The 23,178-nt window shown below is 41.0% G+C and overlaps 8 protein-coding genes and 1 non-coding gene across 9 annotated transcripts; 3 read left to right on the top strand and 6 right to left on the bottom strand.

The window, feature by feature from the left end:
* Positions 1–198: 198 nt before the first annotated feature.
* RPC40 (DNA-directed RNA polymerase core subunit RPC40) lies at positions 199–1,206 on the top strand (the record flags this gene model as incomplete). The annotated part of the gene is made up of 1 exon (XM_003682284.1): positions 199–1,206. The coding sequence occupies one exon, from the start codon at positions 199–201 to the stop codon at positions 1,204–1,206; it is 1,008 nt and encodes a 335-aa protein (XP_003682332.1).
* Positions 1,207–1,292: 86 nt separating this feature from the next.
* On the bottom strand, positions 1,293–2,171 carry GLD1 (Gld1p; the record flags this gene model as incomplete). Its single annotated transcript, XM_003682283.1, has 1 exon — positions 1,293–2,171. The coding sequence occupies one exon, from the start codon at positions 2,169–2,171 to the stop codon at positions 1,293–1,295; it is 879 nt and encodes a 292-aa protein (XP_003682331.1).
* Positions 2,172–2,413: 242 nt separating this feature from the next.
* UTP22 (rRNA-processing protein UTP22) lies at positions 2,414–6,040 on the bottom strand (the record flags this gene model as incomplete). Its single annotated transcript, XM_003682282.1, has 1 exon — positions 2,414–6,040. The coding sequence occupies one exon, from the start codon at positions 6,038–6,040 to the stop codon at positions 2,414–2,416; it is 3,627 nt and encodes a 1,208-aa protein (XP_003682330.1).
* Positions 6,041–6,516: 476 nt separating this feature from the next.
* On the bottom strand, positions 6,517–6,588 carry TDEL0Ftrna4T. Its single transcript has one exon. It is a non-coding gene; the product is annotated as a tRNA-Thr (tRNA).
* Positions 6,589–6,862: 274 nt separating this feature from the next.
* Positions 6,863–9,496, bottom strand: NNF2 (Nnf2p; the record flags this gene model as incomplete). Its single annotated transcript, XM_003682281.1, has 1 exon — positions 6,863–9,496. One exon carries the CDS (start codon positions 9,494–9,496, stop codon positions 6,863–6,865), a length of 2,634 nt encoding a protein of 877 aa, XP_003682329.1.
* A 285-nt stretch (positions 9,497–9,781) lies between these two features.
* On the bottom strand, positions 9,782–13,171 carry SNT1 (Snt1p; the record flags this gene model as incomplete). Its single annotated transcript, XM_003682280.1, has 1 exon — positions 9,782–13,171. One exon carries the CDS (start codon positions 13,169–13,171, stop codon positions 9,782–9,784), a length of 3,390 nt encoding a protein of 1,129 aa, XP_003682328.1.
* A 615-nt stretch (positions 13,172–13,786) lies between these two features.
* Positions 13,787–15,289, top strand: CDC6 (AAA family ATPase CDC6; the record flags this gene model as incomplete). The annotated part of the gene is made up of 1 exon (XM_003682279.1): positions 13,787–15,289. The coding sequence occupies one exon, from the start codon at positions 13,787–13,789 to the stop codon at positions 15,287–15,289; it is 1,503 nt and encodes a 500-aa protein (XP_003682327.1).
* Positions 15,290–15,493: 204 nt separating this feature from the next.
* TDEL0F03040 (uncharacterized protein) lies at positions 15,494–16,648 on the top strand (the record flags this gene model as incomplete). The annotated part of the gene is made up of 1 exon (XM_003682278.1): positions 15,494–16,648. One exon carries the CDS (start codon positions 15,494–15,496, stop codon positions 16,646–16,648), a length of 1,155 nt encoding a protein of 384 aa, XP_003682326.1.
* A 66-nt stretch (positions 16,649–16,714) lies between these two features.
* Positions 16,715–23,128, bottom strand: BPH1 (Bph1p; the record flags this gene model as incomplete). The annotated part of the gene is made up of 1 exon (XM_003682277.1): positions 16,715–23,128. The coding sequence occupies one exon, from the start codon at positions 23,126–23,128 to the stop codon at positions 16,715–16,717; it is 6,414 nt and encodes a 2,137-aa protein (XP_003682325.1).
* Positions 23,129–23,178: the final 50 nt, after the last annotated feature.

Raw genomic sequence — 23,178 nt, 5'->3', positions numbered from 1 at the left:
CGAATGGTTAAAGCCTTCATTAGCTTTCAATCGTATCAAATAATCTTGAGAATTTTCAGAATTTTCAATTTTTTATTAAAGATGGAAAATTTTCGATTAGATTGAGCGATGAGATGAGCGTAACTTTGATAAAATAACGTTGTTTGACGATTTAGAGCCATATTAAAAGTGGTTTTAGATACCAATCAGTTGTAAAATATGTCCAATATCGTTGGTATCGAGTATAACCGTGTAACAAACACAACATCAAACGATTTCCCTGGTTATTCGAAGGAAGGTGATAATGAATGGGATGTGGAAAAATTTAAGAATACGTTCGATGTCCAGATAGAGAGTCTTACCGAAAGGGAAGCTAATTTTGACCTGATCCACATTGATACTTCGATTGCTAATGCTTTCCGTCGTATTATGATTTCCGAAGTGCCCTCGCTAGCTCCGGAACACGTTTACTTTCTGAATAACACTTCTGTGATCCAAGATGAAGTGCTAGCACACAGGATAGGTTTGGTTCCCTTGAAAGTTGATCCAGATATGTTGACTTGGGTGGACTCTACTCTGCCCGAGGAAGAGCGATTCACCGATGAGAACACCATCGTTTTAACTTTGAACGTTACATGCACAAGAAACCCAGATGCACCAAAGGATTGCACTGATCCCAAGATCCTATACAGAAACTCTAGTGTTTATGCCCATGATTTGAAATTCGAACCACAGGGTCGTCAAGCAGAGCTTTTCGCCAAGTGTCCCGTGGTGCCAGCAGACCCAGATATTTTACTGGCTAAACTAAGGCCCGGTCAGGAAATCTCTCTAAGAGCACATTGTATTTTGGGTGTTGGTGGAGATCATGCTAAATTTTCGCCTGTGGCTACTGCTTCGTACAGACTATTGCCACACATTAACATCACGAAACCTATAACGGGAGAGTCTGCCAAGAAATTCCAAAAATGTTTCTCTCCTGGTGTGATCGATATTGATGAGTCTACTGGTGAAGCTGTTGTGAAAGATGCGAGAAGGGATACAGTCTCTAGAGAGGTTCTAAGACATGAAGAATTCGCTGACAGTGTAAAGCTAGGGAGAGTGAGAGATCACTTCATCTTCAACGTCGAAAGCACTGGAGCCATGACACCAGAAGAAATCTTCTTCAAATCGGTGAGGATTTTGAAGAACAAGGCGGAATACTTGAAGAACTGCCCGATAACCCAATAGGCATACGCATTTAAAGATAAAGATCACATGTAAGATATAGGTTATTATAATTAAGATCTACAAGCTTATACTTACAGATTATAGTTTTAAACCAGGGCTTGTGGCTCCCGCTGCGACTCTATCGAGGAGGACATTGTTTTGTCGATCGCTGTTATGGGGTCAATTTGAGTTACATGGACTTTGCCATCATACCCATCACTGTGGGAGTTCATATCTTCAGTGGTTTCGTCATTGGTGGTCAACTCGTCAAGATTGGCAAAATTCACACATGTCAGCGTAAATAAGCTGAATTGGCAAAAAAGAATTGCAAATTCGAACATAATAACTCCAACATTTCCCTTTAAATTACTCTGCGGTATGGCTTCTCCTATCATTTGCAAGAAGAAGCCGCCTTTACGTTCCCCTTGAATAAGCCCATTTGCGTTGTTGAAGGGCGACGGGGTATTGGTCAATCCATCTTCACGTAAATGATTGCCCTCTAGTTTCCCCACGAAATTAGTAGGGAACAATAGGGCAAATATAAGGTAAAGAAAATTGATGGTAAGCGAAGCATGGAATAGAACATTTCTAATCTTAATCTTTACTCCGTCAATCTCCTTCTTTATCTGTTCCTCTGATCTGGGAGCAGTTTCTTGAGTACTGGTCGAGGGAAAAGCACCTGGCATTTCCACTGTGTCTGTTGACATAGCTCCAGAAATAGTAGAAAGATAAGCAGAGCCTGAATTTTCTCTAGCTTGTGACAGTCTTCGTATTTGTATCTCACTCGGGAACGGTACTGCTAGTAGCGATTGAACGACTGTTCTTAGCACCAGAGTCCAAATGGTACAGCCATATTTCAAATAGTATAGCACAATGATAATAAACCCAAAGTAACTAACCTCTGAAACCAGCTTTCTCTGGAAGTTCTTTCTTCGTAATTGATAAACCCGCTCATTCTCAGTTCTTAGGGACGCATCGTCATCCATAATGGCTTCACACTGGAACTTTACAGGCCAATGACAGCCTCATATATCGAGGTAATTTATCTACGAAGTAGCACTCGAGTCACCAATGACATACCTTGAGCTATAGATGTTTTCTTGACTATTGTGAATAACCTTTAATAGACGTGCCCGTTGATAGCGACTGGCACAGAGTAATATGTTAATGATAATTTGACTAAGTATTTATCTATAAGAATGCCAATCAGTATCTCGATATATCTTGTTTATTCGCTCTCGAATTTTACCACCAAATCTCTGGCGAACGCTGCAATTTCATGGAAAATGGCATCTTTATTCAATTTGACGATTTGATCATCGACTGGCTCGACATTACAGTCCATATTGACTCTGAATTTTTGATCTTTCTTGAACAAGGGCTTAATTAAACCAGTAACGACATTCTTGTCACCTCTGTCGCCACCGCTGACACCGATATACCTGTGACTGGAGAAGATAATGGTATTTCTGTATTTCAGATTGAGATACTTTACCAAATGGAAGGTAGGGTCCATTTTGTCCATCATTTGAGATATATCAGCAGGGAAGCCGGACAATAGTTGGCCGTTGGCTAGATTTTTAAATTCTGATTGTTTGATGATACCAGATGAAGATTTCAAAGGTACTGGAGTTTTTAGCGTGACGACGAAGTCATAGTCCTTCAATGCTGGAGTGAAGAGAAGATCAATCGTCTGCTTGTTCACGCCATGCGTCTTTATCAGGTTCAGGGCAACCTTGGCTAGAGCAGTCAATCTCGTTGCAATTGGCAAAGGAATACCACTAGAGTACAAGATTCCACTCGGGTCATTCTTGGATGCCACGAAGAATTGCAAATGCAGACCATTAGGATCTCCGTTACGTAAACTCCTGAAGTTCGACTGAATTCCTTTATATTGGGACAACGAGAGACCCTCTGAAAGTTTTTTCATAGTCTTGGCATCTAGCTCAGATTCTCCGTCTGTTGAGGTAAAGTCGTCTGGCCTAGTTAGGTCCAAAATTAATGGCTCATCTTTCCAGTTCCATCCGCTAATAAACTGTAGGATCTTTAGGAAACCATTCTCGACAGAGCCAGGAATGGCGTATGGGGCATAATTAGCGAAAGGCTTCATGGCCAGCAACTCCACTAATTCGTCGTTCAAGTGCCCTAGAAGAAGGTGAGCGTCAAGCCATTTCTTGAACAGTCTGACAACTGGGGAGTAAAATTGGTAAAAATGCGATATGTTTTCAATTGTTCGGGTGTGTCTAATGGATGCCAAGTACTTGGCTGTGAATTTTAGGAAGGTTCTTTCTAGCTCCGGCTTCAACTCATCTCTGGCGTTCGATATGGCTCTCAGATAAAGAATCTCATCACGCTCAGTTAGGACTCTGATTTTGAAACCGTATCCTTCTGGTGTTAAGATGTTCAAAAGAGTAATTTCCAAATTATTAGGAATTGATTCATCTCTTGTGAAAAAGGTCTTATATTTGTCACCGTATTTGGAGTCCAGCTCAGCCTGAATCTTAAGCAATAATGCAGCTTTCGATTTTTCAAGTGACGTGATCTCATCTGGCCATTTTGGTGATGTCTCAAACTCCAATATGACCTCCTGGAAAAAATCTGGATCTGAATATGCAAAAGGCACCGGTTGGCATAGTGATGTGTACCTGAAGGCCGTGCCGACAGGTAATATCGATTTTACGGATAGTGGTAGTTCAGTCTCGAAGATTAGACGATACAGATCATCGAATGATTTCTTTATGCTGTAGTAACTTGTCAAGCTCAACACTGATGTCTTGGAGCATCCTGGTAGATTTGGTAGAGGCAATAGATCCTGGAAATAACGTGTCGTACCGTTCTCGATGCTTAGTTGTTCTGATATATGTTTCTTGAGAGAATAATCCAAAATTGCTGAAATGATGGGTTCGGAGAATGATGTGGTCCATACACAACAATGCGATATCGATCCATCCTTGAAACGACGTAACGATGACTTCGATCCCCAGAATGTTTTGAAAGCGACAGCTTCTGGACTGGGCTCTTCAGAATGTATCGGTCCTTTTGTTACCAACTTTTCGCTCTCGGAAGGGTTGTTGAGTATCTTGATCTTCACCGATTCCAAATTCAAGTGACTACTGAAGTTGGAATAAACTTTTCTTTTGGTGATTGGAAAAGTATTCTTCCGACCGATAAGCTCAACTTCAAAGTATTTGACTCTATCACCAAGGGCGAATTTGACGACGTTGGCAATCTTATTCACAAAAAAGTTTTCCAAAGTGATGAATTTTATTTTTTCCATAGGACCAAACCTTGAGTTTAGTAAGGACTCTGGATCACCCTTCCCAGTCGCCGGTAGATGAATATCATAAATGAAGTCGTACTTGATATTGTTGATCTTATTGATATTTGTTAAGAAGACGTTGGAAAATTGGTCCTGTACAACATTATTGAGCATCAACAAAGTTTCTTGAGCATACATCTTCAACATTTCATAGGAAGAAATAGACATCTTGCTTAAAATGTTTACTTTCGTAGTTTTGTCATAGAGGGTTGGTGTCTGGAATCCTTCTTCGAAATATTTAGAAGGTGAGGATGTATCGGAATGAAATTCTAGATGACCAGTAGAGCAAAAATCTGTTGTGGCTAGAATCTTGATGATACCTTTGAATAATTGATAGGAAGAGAAACCATGTAACAAAATCTTGTTACCGTTGATACCACCACCGTTCAATAATGCTGACATTAGGACCATGAATTCGAAAGTCCCAAAACCTCCAAGCCCTCCTGAATGGGCTACATCAGATGAAAAACCTCGCTGTTGCAACCATAGCCGGCCTAGTTTAGCTGCTTCCTTGAAAGATTCTGTTTGCTTCTTGGTCTTGTACAAGAATTTCAAAAATGCTTCATAAGTTGTGGAGGATAAGACTGCAAAATTGTACAGTGGCGTGGCTGGCAACGGTACATCTTTCCCCTCTTGTGCTACTCGAATACAGTTTCTATTTGGTAATAGTTTCTTTGGATCAAAGATCTTATACGGAAAACCAATAATCAAGTTGATCGAAAATTTGGTCTTGTAGAAATTGTATTCAGATTTTGTCGCCTCACTGTGAGATGGTTTACAATAAAGCTTTAAAATTGGTAAAAGCCTATCCCCGTTCAGGTATGAGTATTCTAGTTGCAGGAAATCGTCCAAGTTTTTCTTCTTGATGAGAATTGTCAAATAGTGAGTCAAGTAAGCTAGATAAACACTTCTCTTGTGCAAACATCTAAAATTTAAGAAGTCCTTCTTTTCGAACAACTTAGCTGGCATCGTTAATAAAACGTCGATTGTCGATCCAGATGGCTGATGGATTCCTGCTTTCAACGCGAATGAGCCTATTAATGAGATGTCTGGGGTCTTGTAATCCACTTTATAGTTGGTATGAGCAAAATCTGGTTTTGGATCCACAAATGGGATAGTAACAATCTTACCTTTGAAAAAAGCATCGGCCTCAGCAAGACTTTTTTCTTCCCATTCAGGCACTTCGTTGATCATATCGTGTAACATATGCAGAAACTTTTCCACTTTTAGAATATGAGAATCCTTTAGCTTGACTTGCTGTAGCAGTTCATCGATCTGCAATTTGAAAATGTTCGACTTGAAAAGTTCAGCTGTCTCTCTGACAATTTGAATATCTTGTGCGGCAGTATTCGCAGCAGTTGGGCCACTGTGAGGTTTGCCATCATCGTAATTATTCTCGTCGTCACTGCCCTCAGATTCACTATGTTGTTCCTCTATCTTGTCATTCTCTTCCCTTGAATCATTGAATTTCCTCTTCGATAAAGTTTCAGGTTCTATTTCACTCAACTCAGACACTCTTCTCTTCAAAGTTGACATATCTCAATGAGTGGTAAATATTGATTGGCTATAGTACAACGCACTGGGCTATTAATAAAAGAATAAAGCCTAACAACCACGAATGGGTATGGCTGGTAGTTCGTTGGTCAAAAAAAAGTGCTTAATAGCCCTTTTGGATGAGTCAACTACGTGTTTACAGCTATTTTCAATCTTCTCTCTCTTTCGAGATGGCCTTGCAATTTTTCACTTCTCTATTAGGGCTAATTTCCGCCCTGTCAGGGCTCTTCGGGTTCGACAACTGGCTGTCAGCTCAGCCTGCTAGGCAGAGCTAGGCAGAGCTAGGTGAAAAGTTAGGCGGAAAGCTAGGCGGAAAGCTAGGCGGAAAGCTAGGCGGAAAGCTAGGCGGAAAGCTAGGCGGACGCCCTCCTTCTGGCGCGGCTCGCTCCGCCTAGCTAGAGGGAGCTCTGCCTATTAGCTAGAAGGAATTTTTCAAAAGGATTTGGCAGTAAAAAATTTGCCACCTGCCAGAATTGAACTAGCGACCTTTGCATTACAAGTGCAACGCTCTACCACTAAGCTAAGGAGGCAATAAGACAGTTGAAATCTAAAGTGGTAATGTACTAAATACACCACATGAATATATATTATTTAAGCTTGTCTGGAGGACCACAAGTTGAACGGCTTCCCAGATAATGGTTTTGTGGGATTGAGGACCCTCATGAAGACCAAGCTTGCCAATTTATGATAATGATATCTAATTTGATCGATTGCCGTTGCCGATTCTGGTAAATGAAAGTATTATGTATTGATGTGTTTTTTGGTACATGCATATATAAGAACGACTACCTACTAGCTTCGTTGTCAAATTCGCTGCGTAATCTTTTGGATATTGCCATTCTCACCTTCAAGGCGGCTTATATCTTGTTCCAGTCCATTGATGTTCATCTCAAACTCGTTAGCTTCTCGTGCTCTATTCTCAAACCTCTTAGCCCTATCCTTCTCTCTTTTAGCCACAAATTGACTCTTGAAAAGTTCGAATGCCTCTGTGGTTTGATCAACCTCCTTTTGGAGTCTTTCCTGTTTTGCACTAAGCTTTTCCTTCTTGGCGTTTAACTGGTTCAGGTCTTGCTGCAACTTTTGACTCTTACTCTTTGCAGTATTCAATTCTGTCTTGAGTAAATCCTCTAGCTTGCTATATTCCATTTGCTTTCTCAGATGGGCATCTTTTTGTTTCAAATATTCTTCTTCCAGTAAGGCTTCCTTGTCACTAGTCTGCTTCAAATGTTGTTCCAACTTGGCCAACGTTTTTTCACTTTGCTGTACGGCAGTCTTCAGGCTTTCCACTTTCGATGCGCTCTTTTCGTCATTCGATGCGTTTTGCGAGATCTTGCTCTTATAATGATCTATTTCCTGTCTCAAGGCATTTAACTTTTTGCTAATTTCCTTCTTGCTCTTCTTCAACTTCACACGACCCTCGGCCAAGTTGGTATTAGTGGTCAAGACTGAGTGTTTCAAAGTTAATAATGGAGACAAAAACTTTCTATGATAATAGGAAGGGAAACTAAAATCAATATTCTCGAATCTCTCAGACGCCTCTTGACCCCCTACAGTCCTGACCATCAGGTCGGCAATCAAATAGTCCTCCAGCTGGTTCAGTCTGTTGATAAACTGAATATCATAAGAGCAGGCTGGAACTAGGCCACCAACAACGACCAACTCTTCGCCTTCATGTTCCAGAATAAGAGCGCATGAAACTTCAGACCAAATGACACCGTTGACAAGAACGATAAGTTCACCTTCATGCAAATTCTCAATTTGGAACGTTATAGAGTTACTCGCAATCTCCACGATGCAAACTTTGAAATCGTTGTCATTTTTATTGAAAATATTATCCTTAGTTGATACTAAGTGCAATTGAGCGTAATCATCAGAAGCTGTCTGTGCAATCACAGCCATTGTCCCAGACGATTGCAATTTATTGAAAACGCTCTCAGTGACTTCATCATTGAAACTATTATTTGAATTAGTGGGTGTGATGCAATTATCCGCGACCTCATTATCAGAACCTGTCCCTGAGTTTGTTGGGGTCAACGAAACTTCTCTCGTTCCATTCAAATATTTTTTCTCGAAATTGGTAGTCTTCAAGGTTACGACGATTGACCACAAAGGCGGTATCAAATGCTGGTTTTTCCTCTTGAAAAGGTGACGGATGAAATTCTCTAGATTACTAGTGACTGTAACGTCAAGGTTTAAGTTACGAGTCTCTCGATTTTTCTTGAAATCCACTTTGATCTCATAAAATTGATTTGTATAGGTCTTCGCAGCCTCATCGCTCTCTGTTCCTCGAGATGTGGTAGGCGAAGGTAGTGTGACATTGGTGGTTCCTGCTTGAAAGTTATTCTCACTCGTAAATGTCAAGGAGGGTTCAAAAGACTCAAATTGACTTACGACCTCGGTGAAATATGGCGTGGGTGTCTGCCTTTCGACGTTTTTCTTATGATAATTAGCGGTTAGATTTGCCGCGCTGTAAAGGCCCGGACTGGAGTTGGTAGTCGCATCTTGAGTGCCGTTAATACCCCTGTCGGCGAGACTTGCTGGTGGATTCTGTGATATTGTAGCTTCGAAGGAGGGTTTGGATGTGCTTCCAGAACTAATTCTCTGCCCTGCTCCTCGATTAGCTTCATTTTTGGGCAAGTATGCCTTTTTAGAGATTTTTACTTTATCGTCGTAATGGTGAGGGTTCAACGTGCTCTGACCGAATTGATAGACCACGATATGGAATGAGATGTAATATAATAAATGACGTCCATACCTGTCTATCCATGGCAGTAACTTTCCAGTTGAAAGGAGGTTCTGAGCCAGCTTCTCGCCATCAAGCGGCGTTGCAGACTTGAGTAATGGAATTGATAAAGAGTAAATTGAACCCAGCTGACTTAGAACCTCATGTAAATGTCGAATGACACCACTTTTTCGGTAAATGTGCAATGTCGCAGCATATAATACTGAACATGAAGTCGCGTAACTCAAACAATCGCTAGGGTCATTGATCATAGACGATGCTAAAATGGAAAGCGCCAAATTCTCGATAGGGTTCATGAAGTAATCCTCGCCGTAAAACTTCAATATCGTTGCAAATATCATCTCGCCTAATAATAAGGGTATTGACAGATTGAGCCTATTTTTCCGAGTGTAAGATGCAGTTGATTTCCTATCGGTTGGATTCATTAGATATTCCGTACTTGATTCATGATCAACGTGAGATACTTCAGTCATGGGAGGGGATGGCTTTTTGGACAAAAATAATGTAATAAAGGAATTTGCCAAGAAGTTTCTGCACCTCGTTGCTATAACAAAAGAGATCAACAAGCATAACGATGCAAAATGATTGAAACTTAAAAACACGATAAATAGTGCCAAGGTATCCTTGAATCTATGCTTCCTCGCAAATGCAATAGGTTGGTTATTATCGGATCGATGATGAGACTGGCGCTTCATTTTGTTTGCCGATTTTGACCGAAAACCAGGCAAATAAAGTGTCTGCTAGATACCCAAGAGCCAAATGCAACTTACCGGCCACTCAAAGTCCAGACTGCCACTATAATTACGACTTCCAAACTGACATTCAGTTGTCGATGATTTGTGCCTAGAATTTTTACTGGGTGAACTTTCTTCGTTCGTTCGCGGTATAGCGATGAAAAAGTCACGTGATAACGCTATTACTGACTAAATATGGATGTATTGTTACAAATATAGGTTGATGAGAAACCTATGCATGGATGATTAGCTCTTGTTGTCATGGTTGTTGGTAGCTTGTGCTCCCTTGGTCGGTAGTAGTGATTCTGATGCGATTGCCGCAAGTGCACCCAGTGGATCCATGGCGAAGTTGAAGTTCTCTCGAGATGGTTGAGGTACTGATGGATATATGACTGGTGCATTGCCAGGTGTAGCAGGGGTGGCATTTGCGGCAGCAGGTTGTATTGGATTTTGGCTCTCTGGATTTAGAAGTAGGGAAATTGAACTGGACCTGCGGTCGCTTGGTGATGATGAAGACGAAGTTTGCAGTTCTTGAACCATCAAATTACCTATTTTGGGACGCACTGCGCTTAATTGTTGACTCTGTTGCAAATGGCTAAAATGTGGAGGTTGTGTTGGAGGATAAGTTGGCGAGAAAGGTTCCTTTCTGTCGTGATTGTTTAGAATATTGATGGTGGATGAGCTGACGCCGACAGGCTTTTCGTTTCTGGATAGCAAGTTGTCCATGGGAGATCCAGACGGAATTGATGAGCGATTAGCAAGTGGTTCTGGTTTTAATGTTTCGGTACCGGTAGTGCCAGGTAATTGAATCGAAGGTAATCTAGGAGGAGGAAGAATATTGTTTGGCGTAGATGCCTGAGAGAATGAATCTTTATTCAGATCTGGAATAAATGGCTGTGGTGGCGTAGAAACATCGTACGGTAACCTCTTCTCAGAAGCAACCTGATTTGAGAAAAACCCCAAAGCAGGTCTCTGTTGAGGTGGTATGCCATTTGTAATAGGAATCGAATTCTGTTCAGCCTGAATGAGGATTTGAGACTGCTGCACTGATCCCGAGCTTGTAGCGTTTCTTTTGAAATCTGCTTCTTCCACCACTGATTTCCACCCCAATTGAGCAGCGTTTCTTTGGTAGTAATTCCTCACCATCGTTGTTGACTTTGTGCCTAGTTTGTCTGAGATGAGAGACCATTGCGAACCAAACTGTTTGAGCAGCTCAGGGAAAAGGTTTGCTTCCTTCACACTCCAATAACTAGATTTATGATCACCATTGCTCTTCTGTCTCTTTTTGTGCATGTGTTCATCGTGCATCGCACCGCCTTGATGAATTTCAACGTTTGTTCCATCAACGGTCGCTGACTCTGAATGCATTTGATCAACAATGCATTCTGGTTGAGCAGTTTGAGCACTGAGACCGTTCTCTTCAACAATAGTTTTCTCAGCATCACTTGCCGCTTCCAGGGCTTCATGTGGTCGCTTTTGAGCAATTACTGTCTCTATTTCCATTTTCTCTGGCAAAGGCTTGTGAAGCTGCTCGTCGACAACCATATCGTCTTCCTGTATCGACTGAGCTACAGCTTCAGTCGTGGCCGTACCGGATTGCTTCTCATTGACAACATTATCCTTCTCAGGAACTTTAATTTCAACTTGTTGCATCTGCTTTGGTGGTTTTTCTTCAGAGTGCTCTTCGCCTATAGTCGTAGCCTTTACACTATCTTCGTCCATCTCACCAACGTTCTCGGACTCGGAGTATGAAGGAACTCCATTTTCGGTTTCACCACTTCTCTCTTTCTTCTTCCGACGTTTGGCTATTGCGCCCTTTTGCCTCTTCTTGTTTCTATCATTCAACAGTTTCTTGTAGTCAACGGAGCTCTTTGTTTTATAGTAATGCATTACGCAATCTTCTGGTGATCTAAGAGCGCCCATGAATTGTGAAATCTTACCAAACTTCTTAGGGTAGGTCAGATATCCCTCTACAAACAATTTATGCTCATCCTGAGTAAAAGTATCGATACCGTCCTTCAATATCCTTGAAGCCCAAGCGTTCTTATCAGTGACTAAATTATTCACATTCTTGAATTTCATCGTGTACCTATTCACTGGATCCAGAACCATCGGAGGAATTTCGGCCGCTTGTTGATGATGTTTATAATCAGGATCGATTTGCAAAAGAACATTTTCGATTTCTGTATCATCGACGAAATCAGCTCTATTTCGCCTACGTGATGATCCAGAGAATCTTGCTTGAAGTTCTGAATTTTCTCTTTCGTGCCTCTCCCTCTCCTGTTTTTCCAATTCTTCCTTCCTCTTGATTTCCAACTCCTCTTTCCTCATCTCTTTGCTCATTTCATCCATTTGATGACATTTACTCTCCCAGGTTGATTGAAGTTCTAGGAATTGTTTCTTTAACGTTAACTTCTTCCCATATTCAAATCTTTTCAAAGTGGAAAGATGGCGGCAAAGGAGCGGTCGTACAGCCTGCCTATGAATCAGGATGTTCTGTTTTATGAAAGGGTAGGACTTTACTGATCTTATTGGATTCTTAAGCAAATATCTTTGATCTCTTATAATTTCTTCTCTAGGTTGATTCTTTAATTCCCATAGTCTTGTCTCCGCTCTTGTAAGTGGAAAAATACATTTGTCTATTGGTTTTATCGGTATACTGTAATTGACAATTGGTTCATATCTTGATAATTCTTGTATATTGTTCTTTGATAATTTGGGATCGTAAATAAATTCGTAATCATCATAAACCTCTGATTTTTCCGCATGAAAAATGGGTTTCTCTTGTGTAATCTCCTCCTTGGTCGTTTCGTCCCTGTCTTCATTTTCAAAAGTATCCCATAAACCATCGGATTTTTTTAGGTCAATCTTCTCGTCTACTGGTTCTTCATCCACGGCCATTTTCGGTTGTTCTTCTTCGGGGGTTCGCACAGATACTGGCTTCTCTAAATGAATTCTCTTATGATCTACAGCGTGTTGTCGTTCCACACTCCGAGTTGTTTGCGTCACGGAATTTATTAGACTGGAACCCAGGGAGTTTGGGTTGGAATTTTTACCTGACTCAGAGAGACTTTCCGACTCTTCGCTGCTCTCTTTACTCTGTACGGTTGTTGGTATAGAATTATTGTATCGATTAGGCCGACTAACTGGTGCCAAAACCGGCGATGCTGCTGTAAATTTACTCCTCTGTGTCTTCCAAAAAGGGGCTCTCAAGCTATTGTAATTGTCATAATCCGATTTCGACCCACTATGTGATCTCCACTTATTGCTTCGCGAATAATAGCCAGAAGCACTGTTGGAAGTCACGACATTTGCCTGTCCATTGGAATAATGATACGAAGCATCCATTTCCATCGATCTAGGTCTCGTTTGCCGACTGTTGTTGTACCTGCTCCCCGAATAACGAGACTTCCCGTCAGGTTCCTCAGACTCCGGATTATACCTGCTTCTGCCAGACGTGGGTCTACCGGACGAGCTGGGATCATACCTACTTGTTCTAGCTGGTTCCACTGGGTTGTTTAACGGTAATGTTGGTGTACCAGGATAAACTTTCTTACCAAACGATCCAGTACCATGTCTCATCGGGCCTCCGCCCGAGTAATAGTACCGTTTTTTCGCTGGAGGCGGATGCGACATCTAAAAACAGTCTAGCTGCTCTGCTCTTATCGCTCCTAATGGCCCTATAGTTCTTCAAACAACACCTCTTGTGGTTCGTGGTTGTTGTTAGTCATGAACCATTTTTTTTCCTTTGATTAATCAATCTTTAAAACCTCGAAACCGTGAAGAGTGACACTTAACTAGCAATAACTGTCAATTTGGACCTCATAGCACCATTCTCAACTGCCAATGGCAACCCATCTTAACCAGTACGTGGGCTTCTACCTCTGGCCGGTCTTTTTTCCACGAAATTCCCACAAAATATGAGCAACTGATTCCCACGCATCGACAAACGCACCGCTATTGTCTCCACACAGCACTAGTACGGCCCCCAGAGGTTTCACAAACCTTCAAGACAACCGTTTGACACTCACGCAACTTGCTGCAAGCTATTTTATCCCGATGAGGTAAAGCTTTACATAACGCCAAATGGCTGGCTTTTCTCATCAAGAAAAGAGACACGTCTGAAAAAAAAATGCGATCTGACGCGTAAACTAGTTTCGTGTTTGATCAGGTATAAGAAGACCTTCCTGATCTGTTTGACAGATTCAATCATTGTTGCTCAATGTGGTGAGAGCAATTCAGTGATTAATGATGAGTGGTGGAGTTGTGGTTAGTGATGGAAGAGTGCTAAGGTCGCGAAAGAGAATTTGTGAAGAAGTTGTAGTTCCTAGTACGCCTAGGAAGAAGCCAGTTCGTCGCAATGTGATCCCATTGACCCCTCCTAGTAGTATGGAGAAGGTTGAAAAGGTTGTGCAGCCTACGCTTTCTCCAGTGAGGTTGGTTTTTGGCAAGAGCTCCGTGTATTCCAGGACAAAGGCGTTGTTACAGAGGTCTTCTGGGGTTTTCACAGAGGCAGAGGGGTTCCTGCCGACTAGACAAGTTCAGCATTCAAGAATTCTGGAGTTCTTGAATAGGACCGTCGGTGGCCACGTGAGCAGTTCCTTATACATAACGGGTCCGCCTGGTACTGGAAAGACAGCTCAAGTCGAGGCTATTGTGAGGGATAGGTTCGTTCCGGTCAGTGACAAAGATCTTTCAAATGCTCGTACGTATCGTTTGCCCAACGGAGTGGTCGAGAGAGTGGCTGTTTCTTCGATAAACTGTATTGCTATCAATGATCCATCGACAATCTTCAATAAGATCTATATGTCGCTAGTATCGAACCCAGAGCCTGGCGCTACTGTGAGAACGATGTCAGATTTACAAAAGTTCCTGGAGACTTATTCTGGTACGACGAGTTTTTTGGTTATCCTAGATGAAATGGATAAATTGGTTCATTCAAATTTGAACGATACAAACTCTACAAAGACCATATTTGAACTTTTCTTATTAGCCAAATTGCCATCTATTAGATTCACGCTGGTTGGGATTGCTAATAGTCTCGATATGAAGGATCGTTTCCTATCGCGTTTAAATTTGAGACAGGATCTGTTGCCTGAGACTCTGGTTTTCCATCCTTATACGCCCGATGAGATGTATGAGATTGTTATGAACCGTCTGAAAAGGGTTGCCGACGAGGAGTGTGTTTTCAATCCAATGGCTATAAAATTCGCAGCAAAGAAATGTTCCGGGAATACTGGTGATTTAAGGAAAGTCTTTGATGTGTTAAGGAGTAGTATTGAGGTGGTGGAGTTGCAAGTGATCGCATCGAAACTAAGGGATAAGGAAACCAACTCATCCTCGATACAAAAAGTTGGTTTGCCTCATGTCGCGAAAGTATTTGCACAGTTCCTGAATACCTCTTCCACAAGGTCCAGAGTCAGCAAGTTGAACGTTCAACAGAAGCTTATCCTTTGTGCTATTGTCCATAGAGAAAAAACTGACATTTTTCAGGCACATTGTTCGCTAGATGACACTTACGACTACTACATGAACTTATTGACTGGTAAGAACGCGTTGGCCCCTCTTAAACGCAACGAGTTCTTGGAGACATGTAATGCATTGGAAACATGTGGCGTGACGACTATCTTCCAGGGAAGATCAAGAGGCAAGACAAGACATGTAGTAAGAATGATAAAATCCTCAGTTGACGAAAAAGAATTCCAAGAAGAAATGAGCAAAATTGAGATCCTAAGATCTTTCTTAACAAAATGAGCATTCAAAATTTAATTTTTAGCATTAATTAGCATATATCGCATATAATTTGATTTTTTATTGATTTTTCACTTTCAATGACGTTTTTCCATATAAAAGGCATCCCCGAGATTTGGAAGATCAGCAAATATATCAGGACTAAGATTTTATCGCATTCAACCCTTCCATTCTTTTACTGTTATTACTTCAATATTTCAAAGTTTAATGAAAACTCGAAATTCTGGTTCAGCTGCCCATATTGTGATACTCTGCCTATGTTGGTATCTAATCTCGTCCCTAGGTTCCCAGGTGACAAAAAGTATACTGACCATATATCCAAAACCTCTATTTCTAGGTGAGTTTCAGTTTATTTATACGGCTTTCTTGGCTGCTATATGTTGCTTCATAGCTCATCGATGCAAAATGTTCTACCGATGGTTTCCAAGAGGTACATTTCCATTGTATTATGAAGACGAAACCCGGGAAAAGAGACAGATCAAGACATTGACTCGACCAACGAAACATATTCTGCTTACCGTACTGCCATTGAGTTTCTTTCAATTTGTTGGAAAATATTTTGGTCACACAGCAACCTCTTTAGTGCCAGTATCTACGGTGGCCAGTATTAAGACTTTATCTCCGGTGTTCATCCTTATATTCCAGCGATTACTGAATGTTCAAAGGACAAATATGAGTGGCCTGATATATTTCAGCTTGGCCTGCTTAATTATGGGAGTTTGGATTATTGTTGGTGAGGACAATGCTCAAAGAACCAACGACTCCAAAAAATCGCAGATAAACCCCATTGGGCTGTCCTCTTATGGTGTGCTGTGTGCAGTATCTTCGATGCTCATATTCGTCGCACAAAATATCTATGGGAAGAACGTGTTCACCCTTAGACGAGAGGGTTCCTCGGAGAAGCAAGATTTGGCCAGAGATGGTTCACCTTTACCGATATTTGTTGAAAAGAAAACCACAATGTCATGTCCTAAGAGTTATGATAAATTGACCCTCCTGATATACATACCGCTGGTCGGTTTTTGTTTATCGTTCTTGTGGTTCATAAATCTGGAATTACCAAGCATTTGGACCGACGTCAAGGAGAATGGTATGGCGATCATCCCTTGGAAGCTACTTTTGCTCAACGGGACGTTCCATTTCATGCAAGCCATGATCACTTTTCACTTAATGGGAGAAGTCTCAACCTTGACATATTCCATTGCCAATTTGATGAAAAGAATAGCCATCATTACAGTAAGCTGGGCATTCTCGGGAGCAAATGTTAATATAAAGCAAGTGATAGGTCTGATTTTGAACATGATTGGATTGTTTTTTTATGAAAGACACAATAGTAAGAACAAACCCGCAAAATTGCATTAAGAGTACTAATAAGAAGTTGTAAAGAATAGATAGATTAGTCGTAAGTCACATTATAAGATTATGGTTTTATTTCCATAAGTAAAGGAAACCATGAGTGTCCCCTGCCATTATTTCAAGTTTTGGTGTCTCTTTCACAATTTCGTCATCGTCCTCAGAACTGTGAATTCTCAGCTGAGTTCTGATAGCGGTAATTGCAAAACGTTTACCTGTTTCCAGCTGCCGAATAAACCTCAATTTCCACTTTTGCTCTAGGACAAGCTCGTAAATTTGTAAGGTACCATTGTCGCATCCGACTACAATCACTTCCTTTTCTTTCCAATATGCATGACGTTTGGAACCCAAGTCGACAGAAGAAAAATTCACGAACTCTATGCTCGTGACTGTCGTATCGGGATTGAAAGGCTCGCTAATGTACAACATGCCGCTGAAGTTGTATACCATCAGCATCATATCCATGGTGAAGACGGCGATAGTACCTTGATTCTGGGAAATTGCAGCTTGCGAAGCTATTGACGATATACGTCTCACTATCTTATAGTCAATTAGGTCCCACAAATAAATGGTTCCATCGGTGTCCAGAGAAAGTAAAGTATTATAGTCGTAATATACTTTAATGTCCTTGACTTCGGAAAGGTGCCCGTAAAGTGTTCCTAAGCAGCTGAGCTGTGCGCTTTTATTACTTCTGATCCCCTCATATCTCCAGATCTTGACTATTCCGTTTATATCACCAGTAACAAACTCTTGTTGTCTCCAAAGAGAAAAGCTTGAAATTCGAGAGCAGTGCAAAAAGTCGTATGTCTCTGGTCCTATTTGTAAAGAGAACTGTCCTTTCATTCTCAATGGCAACAAGTGAGAACTGCTACTGATAGTGACATCCAAGAATGGATATGCCTTCCAGCAAACTGTCCCATCAGGATACACTTCCCAGAAAATATAACGCACTGCGATGTCGTGAGTATCCCGTTTCTGCGGCTGATAAATATGGCTGGGTCTTTGCCTTAACTGTTGCCATATGTTTTCATTGATATGTTTAATTTTGGTTACAATTCTTGTTGGATGGTCGTCTTGAAAGATTTGTAATGGGGTTTGTCCAAAGTTATGAATGATTCCTGTCACTGCTCGTCTCTCATTTTCATCACTAATGCTATCCAAATAAACGGCTCCAGGATAGCTGAGATTATTGAAAACATTGATGGCCGCTAATGCGTTTTCGCCTCGCTGCTTTGACCCAAATATCAAATCAATCCATAAATGAAGTTGGGATGAGACGTAAGGACTTTCCAGTGCCTCTCTGTTTTTGGCTATAAATATCTTGGGATCGTTCTTCGCCCATGGAGGCAATGTGACATCGCTAACCCTGTTGCCTTGTTGATCTTTACCGAGATCGAAATTATTCAGGTTCACGAGAAACTCTGGGAGGAAAAAAAACTCTGGTGTCAACTCACGTACATCGGTCGTATTCTCAATCGCTGCGGATGACCAGGCACGCCCAATAGAATTGAATAGGCGATCAGCGTGCCCAAATTTACCGTCCTGCAGTAACAGAAAAGAGTCGACATATGGCTTCAAACGGATTAGATACGACGAAACTATCATTGCAGAGGAGTAGTGAGTACCATAATGAAATGGAGGTGAGTCAGGATCTCCTAAAGATTCTAAAGCTTCGTACCTTTCAATGAATTGAGCTCTTCTTCTTTCCGACTGAGCACCCATGGGTTTAGACAGATCCCTGAAAGTCAAGGGATCATCGAGGTCCAATTCTTCACTGGTGTAATCTGCAATGACCCAAGGAAAAACGGGATATTGAGTGATATCGTTAAAAGTTCTGCCGGCGAGCGTGTTTATTGTCATCAGATAGTAAAAGTTTGAAAGCTCTCCCTTTTGCCACTTAGTCGTTGCTGAGAACCCCTCTGTAATACTCAAACTTGTTGCGAAAGCTTTGACAAATTTTGTCTTCAAAGTAGTCTTGTAAATGCCGTTTTGCAAACCAATTGTACCGCTACTGTTATTCAGTTCTTGAAGAGTAGTGTACAGCACTGGGTCAATATTTTCATTTTTAGGAAGTTTATCAAGAACATAGTAAACGTCATCTCGGTAACTCTTGTTCTTAAAGCTTAGGAAAAAGCTTGTCCCATTCTCAAACATGAGCTCCATGGCCGCATCTCTTAATAAAAAAGGTCTTTTAATAACGGAAGCGAGTTCCGGCAGCTTCCAGATCTGAACATCGTGACTGTTTGCGTTTCCCTGAGGCTTGCCTATTGAACCGGTGATTAAGCTTATGTTTGCATCTCTATCAGAAAGAGGGACCTCTGAAAGTTTGAGAACCCTGTTTTCCGCCTTAACAAAACTGTAGTTGCTCACAAAATACAAATTATCTTGACCAAATATCAAAACACCCTCCCTCACGTCCAAACCAATGACAAGGCTGGTATTCCATATTCTTCTAATGCTGTCATTGCCCTTTAAAATCTTGAGAATTTTTCTATTCTCATCCTCCTTGTCACCGGTTAGCACTTCTAAGGTATCTAATTCTGACATTAGATCATATGATAGGAGGCTCTTGTTTGTTGTTTTAGGTTGAGTCTCCAAGGACATTCTTGAATCAAATTCCATCTTCTGCTGATCGCTGTTGGTATCGATTTCGCATATGCCACCAGCTTCTACGAACGGAGCCAAGCGACCTTTCATTCCATTGAAATTTTCAACAGAATCGATCCCCCAATCGCAATCACTTGAACTACCCAACTGCAGGCCTACCGTATATCTGAGCTGCTTTACCAATGCGAGATATTGCTGGCCATGTAGTAAGTAATCTTCTTCCTTGTCCGTTACAAAATTGGTATGATGTTTTTTAAAATTGATCCTCAAGTTTCTATCGAGAACAGCGTTATCGCTTCGAAAGAGACTATTTCTCTTTCGGAGTTCGTTTATTTTCGACTCCATTCTCAAATCTCGATGAGCACAAACTTCTTTAGATAAACGATCCACTGAATACATGCATGCACGTTCCTTAGACTCAATGCTGGAGAAAGAGCTGCTCACTGCATCAACTTGAAGCCGGTTTTCGAGAACACTGATATAATGCTGAATAGACTCAGTATCAGTTTCTGAGCGCACCTGGATTACCGTAAGTATGATCGAGAGATCATCCTCGCCCAGCGCCTGGGAAGCAAACTCATCGCCTTTGCTCTCAAGCACCATTTTTAACGAGTCTGTGAGTGTTTTGTTAGATCCTTCGGTGATGATTTGTTGAAATAAAGACCAACACATAAAACGAGCTATACCGTCACTGTAGTGGGAAAAATCATTATCTAAGACTTCAACTCCATAGTCAATGAAAAAAGTGGTGCAACATTGAAGACTATCGCGGTCAAGCGAGCCGTCCTTCCACAAGCCAGGATACAATAACGCCAGCGACGTAAAAGCAAATGCATCAACTAGCGATGTCATAGTAGCTTTTTTACAGCCGTGTCTTTCCTTTGCCGATTTAATGCATGCTAAAGTGCATTTAAGCATATTAACATAAACAATTGGCTCCATCTTAAAAACAATGAGAAGCTGTTTGAGCCTGTTAAATATATGCTGAAAATTGAAAAGCATGCAATCGCTTTCAAATAGTCTCTCCGTAAAGAACTCTGTCATTTCCTTCAAGTCCGTGAAAATAGCTGGAATTATGGATCTCAAATATGCAAGCTCGAAATAGTCGAACTCATTTTCACCAATGGCTAGACTCCTCATCTCTCCATGAGGCGGACTTATCGTTGCTTCAAAGTATCGCTCAAAATCCCATACTCCCATACTCATCAGAGCCTTTGTAACGTTGTCCGCTAGCAGTTTCTTGATTACGCTAGCTGATCCCTCGTAAATAGAAGAATTTTGCGGTTTTGTCAGAGTAGTTAGAATATCCAGGAGAGCTGAATACAATGATACCATGAACGAATCTAGCTTAGTCTCCTCGCTAACTCTAGCCAGAATTGAGCCCAATTTTTTGATGAAGATAGTGATGAAATAGTCTAAATCCATCTGAAATGTATTACTAATGTCGTTTACCACTGCCCATTCCAGCAGATTAATCGATAGCAGTTGTAGTTCCTTCATAATTACTGTTGCATTTGGATGAATGATACCGTTTTCAAATTGTTTGAGATTAAGCTCGACATTATAGTCTCCTAGGGAATAACCATATAATAAGTAGACAACGTCTTCATAGTAGCAGGAATCCGCATTTTTAAGCATGTAAAATAGGAGATCTAATCCATTGCTCCTAATGAAATTTTTGTATGCGGTCTCATTCACCAACAAAACTTTGAGCAGAATGTTCAAAATAGTCACTGGGCTTCTTTTACCGAGTATAGTCTCACCGAGAGCCATCAGTAAAAATTTGCAGGAAATAGAGTCGGTAATACAGCGAATTTTGTTTGTCTCGGTAGTATCCAATACTTCGGTGAACAACGAGTCAACAGCATCAAATGCAACTTCACTGTTTTGATAGAATCCACTTTTGAGTTCAGAGTATGAGAATTGAAGAAACCATTGAATATTAGCCCTGCGTAACTCATCCTTCAACAATAAATTGTACACATTGGAAAGGTCGCTCGATAATTCATCAAACACATTCGGATATCCCTGCTGCTCAGCAAAAATGTGCTGATTATTGCAAAAAGTCTTTAAAACATTCAGCTTTCGAAGTTTTTGTGAGTTCAACGAGCAAAGTTCCGAGGCCTCTATAAGACTACCAATCTGAAATAATAAAAATCGTATTATCTCTACTCCACCGTGACCTGAGTGAGATTCCGAAGAGCTTGTGTACCAAATATCAATATTTAAAATCAGAGACTGATAAGCGCTTTCGTCCTCTATCAGAGATTTGCTGATATTGGAGAAGTTCCATCCGCAAAATTTCTGAAATAAGTTGAAGAATTGTATTGGCAGCGATAATTTTAATTTTCTTCGTACTCTTGTGACCAAGATATGTGATAGTAGTGGAAATCCGTAATCTCTCCTGTACAGGGCCCGCATATAGTTATTTCGCAGAATAGTCATCAAGTGAGACAAATATTGGAAAAGTTCGTCCATATCTCTGGAATTCTCAAGATTGCAAAGAATGTATCTAAAGCAATTGATAGACTGGAATATTGGAACTAAAGGAGCAGGTCTGTAATGAAAACATTTTCCCATCGCCATGTATGTGAAAGAACTGTCCTGCAATTCCTCATGGGCACGAACCAGGGAATTCCCAGCAACACAAAGATAAGTGGGATCGAGGTCTACCATAATGCATCTTTTGATTGTTTCTCGCAGGTTCTCCAATAATCGATCAACATAGTTGGAATCTCTGCATAAGCTCTCCAAAAACTTGTCTCCTAAAGCTAACCTAATATCATGCATGTCGATTGTCTCTTCCAAGCTATTTCTGAACGAACTGCCCATCGCATGGATGAGCTTAATCGACTCTTCGGATAAGATATCATTGAAAATCACAAACCTGTAAAGCTTAAAAGAGGAAATCATGGAGCCCAACTCGAACTGATTTATAGCTGTGATCGATCCCTCAAACAAGGTGAGGCTATCAATTAAATTTCCATCGACATACAAAGAGATATCGTTTTCATTGATAGTGACAGCAATTGAATAAAGAGCCTCCGCTTGTAATTCCAGATTCTCAAATAAAGCAATAATGAATTCATCATTCGACATACAGAATTGTCCTTCTTTAATCTCCAAATATAGGTTCTTACCGACAGTCATTATTCGATTGGAAGTGATATTACTGAACTGAATGAAAAACTGTAGTGTAAATCGTGAATCTTCACGTTTTGAGGTCTTGAAGATTCTATAGCAGTTCTCAAACTGAAGAAAAGCTTGTGCTGAGGGATCTGACATTTGAGCGGCTAGACTTTCAAGCGTTCGGTAGGTCAATCCAGCTGGAAAATGCGTGTATAACTCCAATAGGTCCCTTGCTGTAAAATTGACACTTGCAACCACGCAATATAAATCGGCTAGCTTTTCCTGTACATTTATAGCGGTATCGCCGACATCTATTATCCTCCTTAACAACAGTTCCTTAATGCCCTTAATCTCTCCCAATTTCAGCTTATTCCAAACAGAGAGATCTGTCAAAGAAATGATGATTTGCAAAGCCACTGCATACTCTGCAGAATTCCAATGACCTTCTAACAGCTCTGACCAACTGTGCTCTGCTCCACTGTTAAAATTCGAATCAGTATTGGTCAATTGAAACCTTGTAGGCAACTCAGTATCCACATATGTGCGCAAGTCACAAGGAACATAGTCCTTGCCAAAAGTCTCCTGATTACTAGCGTAGTTTGTTAGGATTTCACAAAGTTGATCCTCTATGGATATCTCCAAATCCTGATCCAAAGTCAAACAAAGCGCATTTCTCAACAACCCGCCTAGTATTACTGACTGATCACTCATCGCGAGTGCTAGGACAATCCCACTGGTTGTGGTGGTTGACATAAGCTCATCGTTAAGGGGACCACGATCTATATGGTTAGTTAAAAAGCTAT

Source organism: Torulaspora delbrueckii, chromosome 6, assembly GCF_000243375.1.
Source record: "Torulaspora delbrueckii CBS 1146 chromosome 6, complete genome".
NCBI classification, from domain to species: Eukaryota; Fungi; Ascomycota; class Saccharomycetes; order Saccharomycetales; family Saccharomycetaceae; genus Torulaspora; species Torulaspora delbrueckii.
Note: the sequence above shows the minus strand (reverse complement) of the source record. Positions and strands in the feature narration are given on the sequence as shown.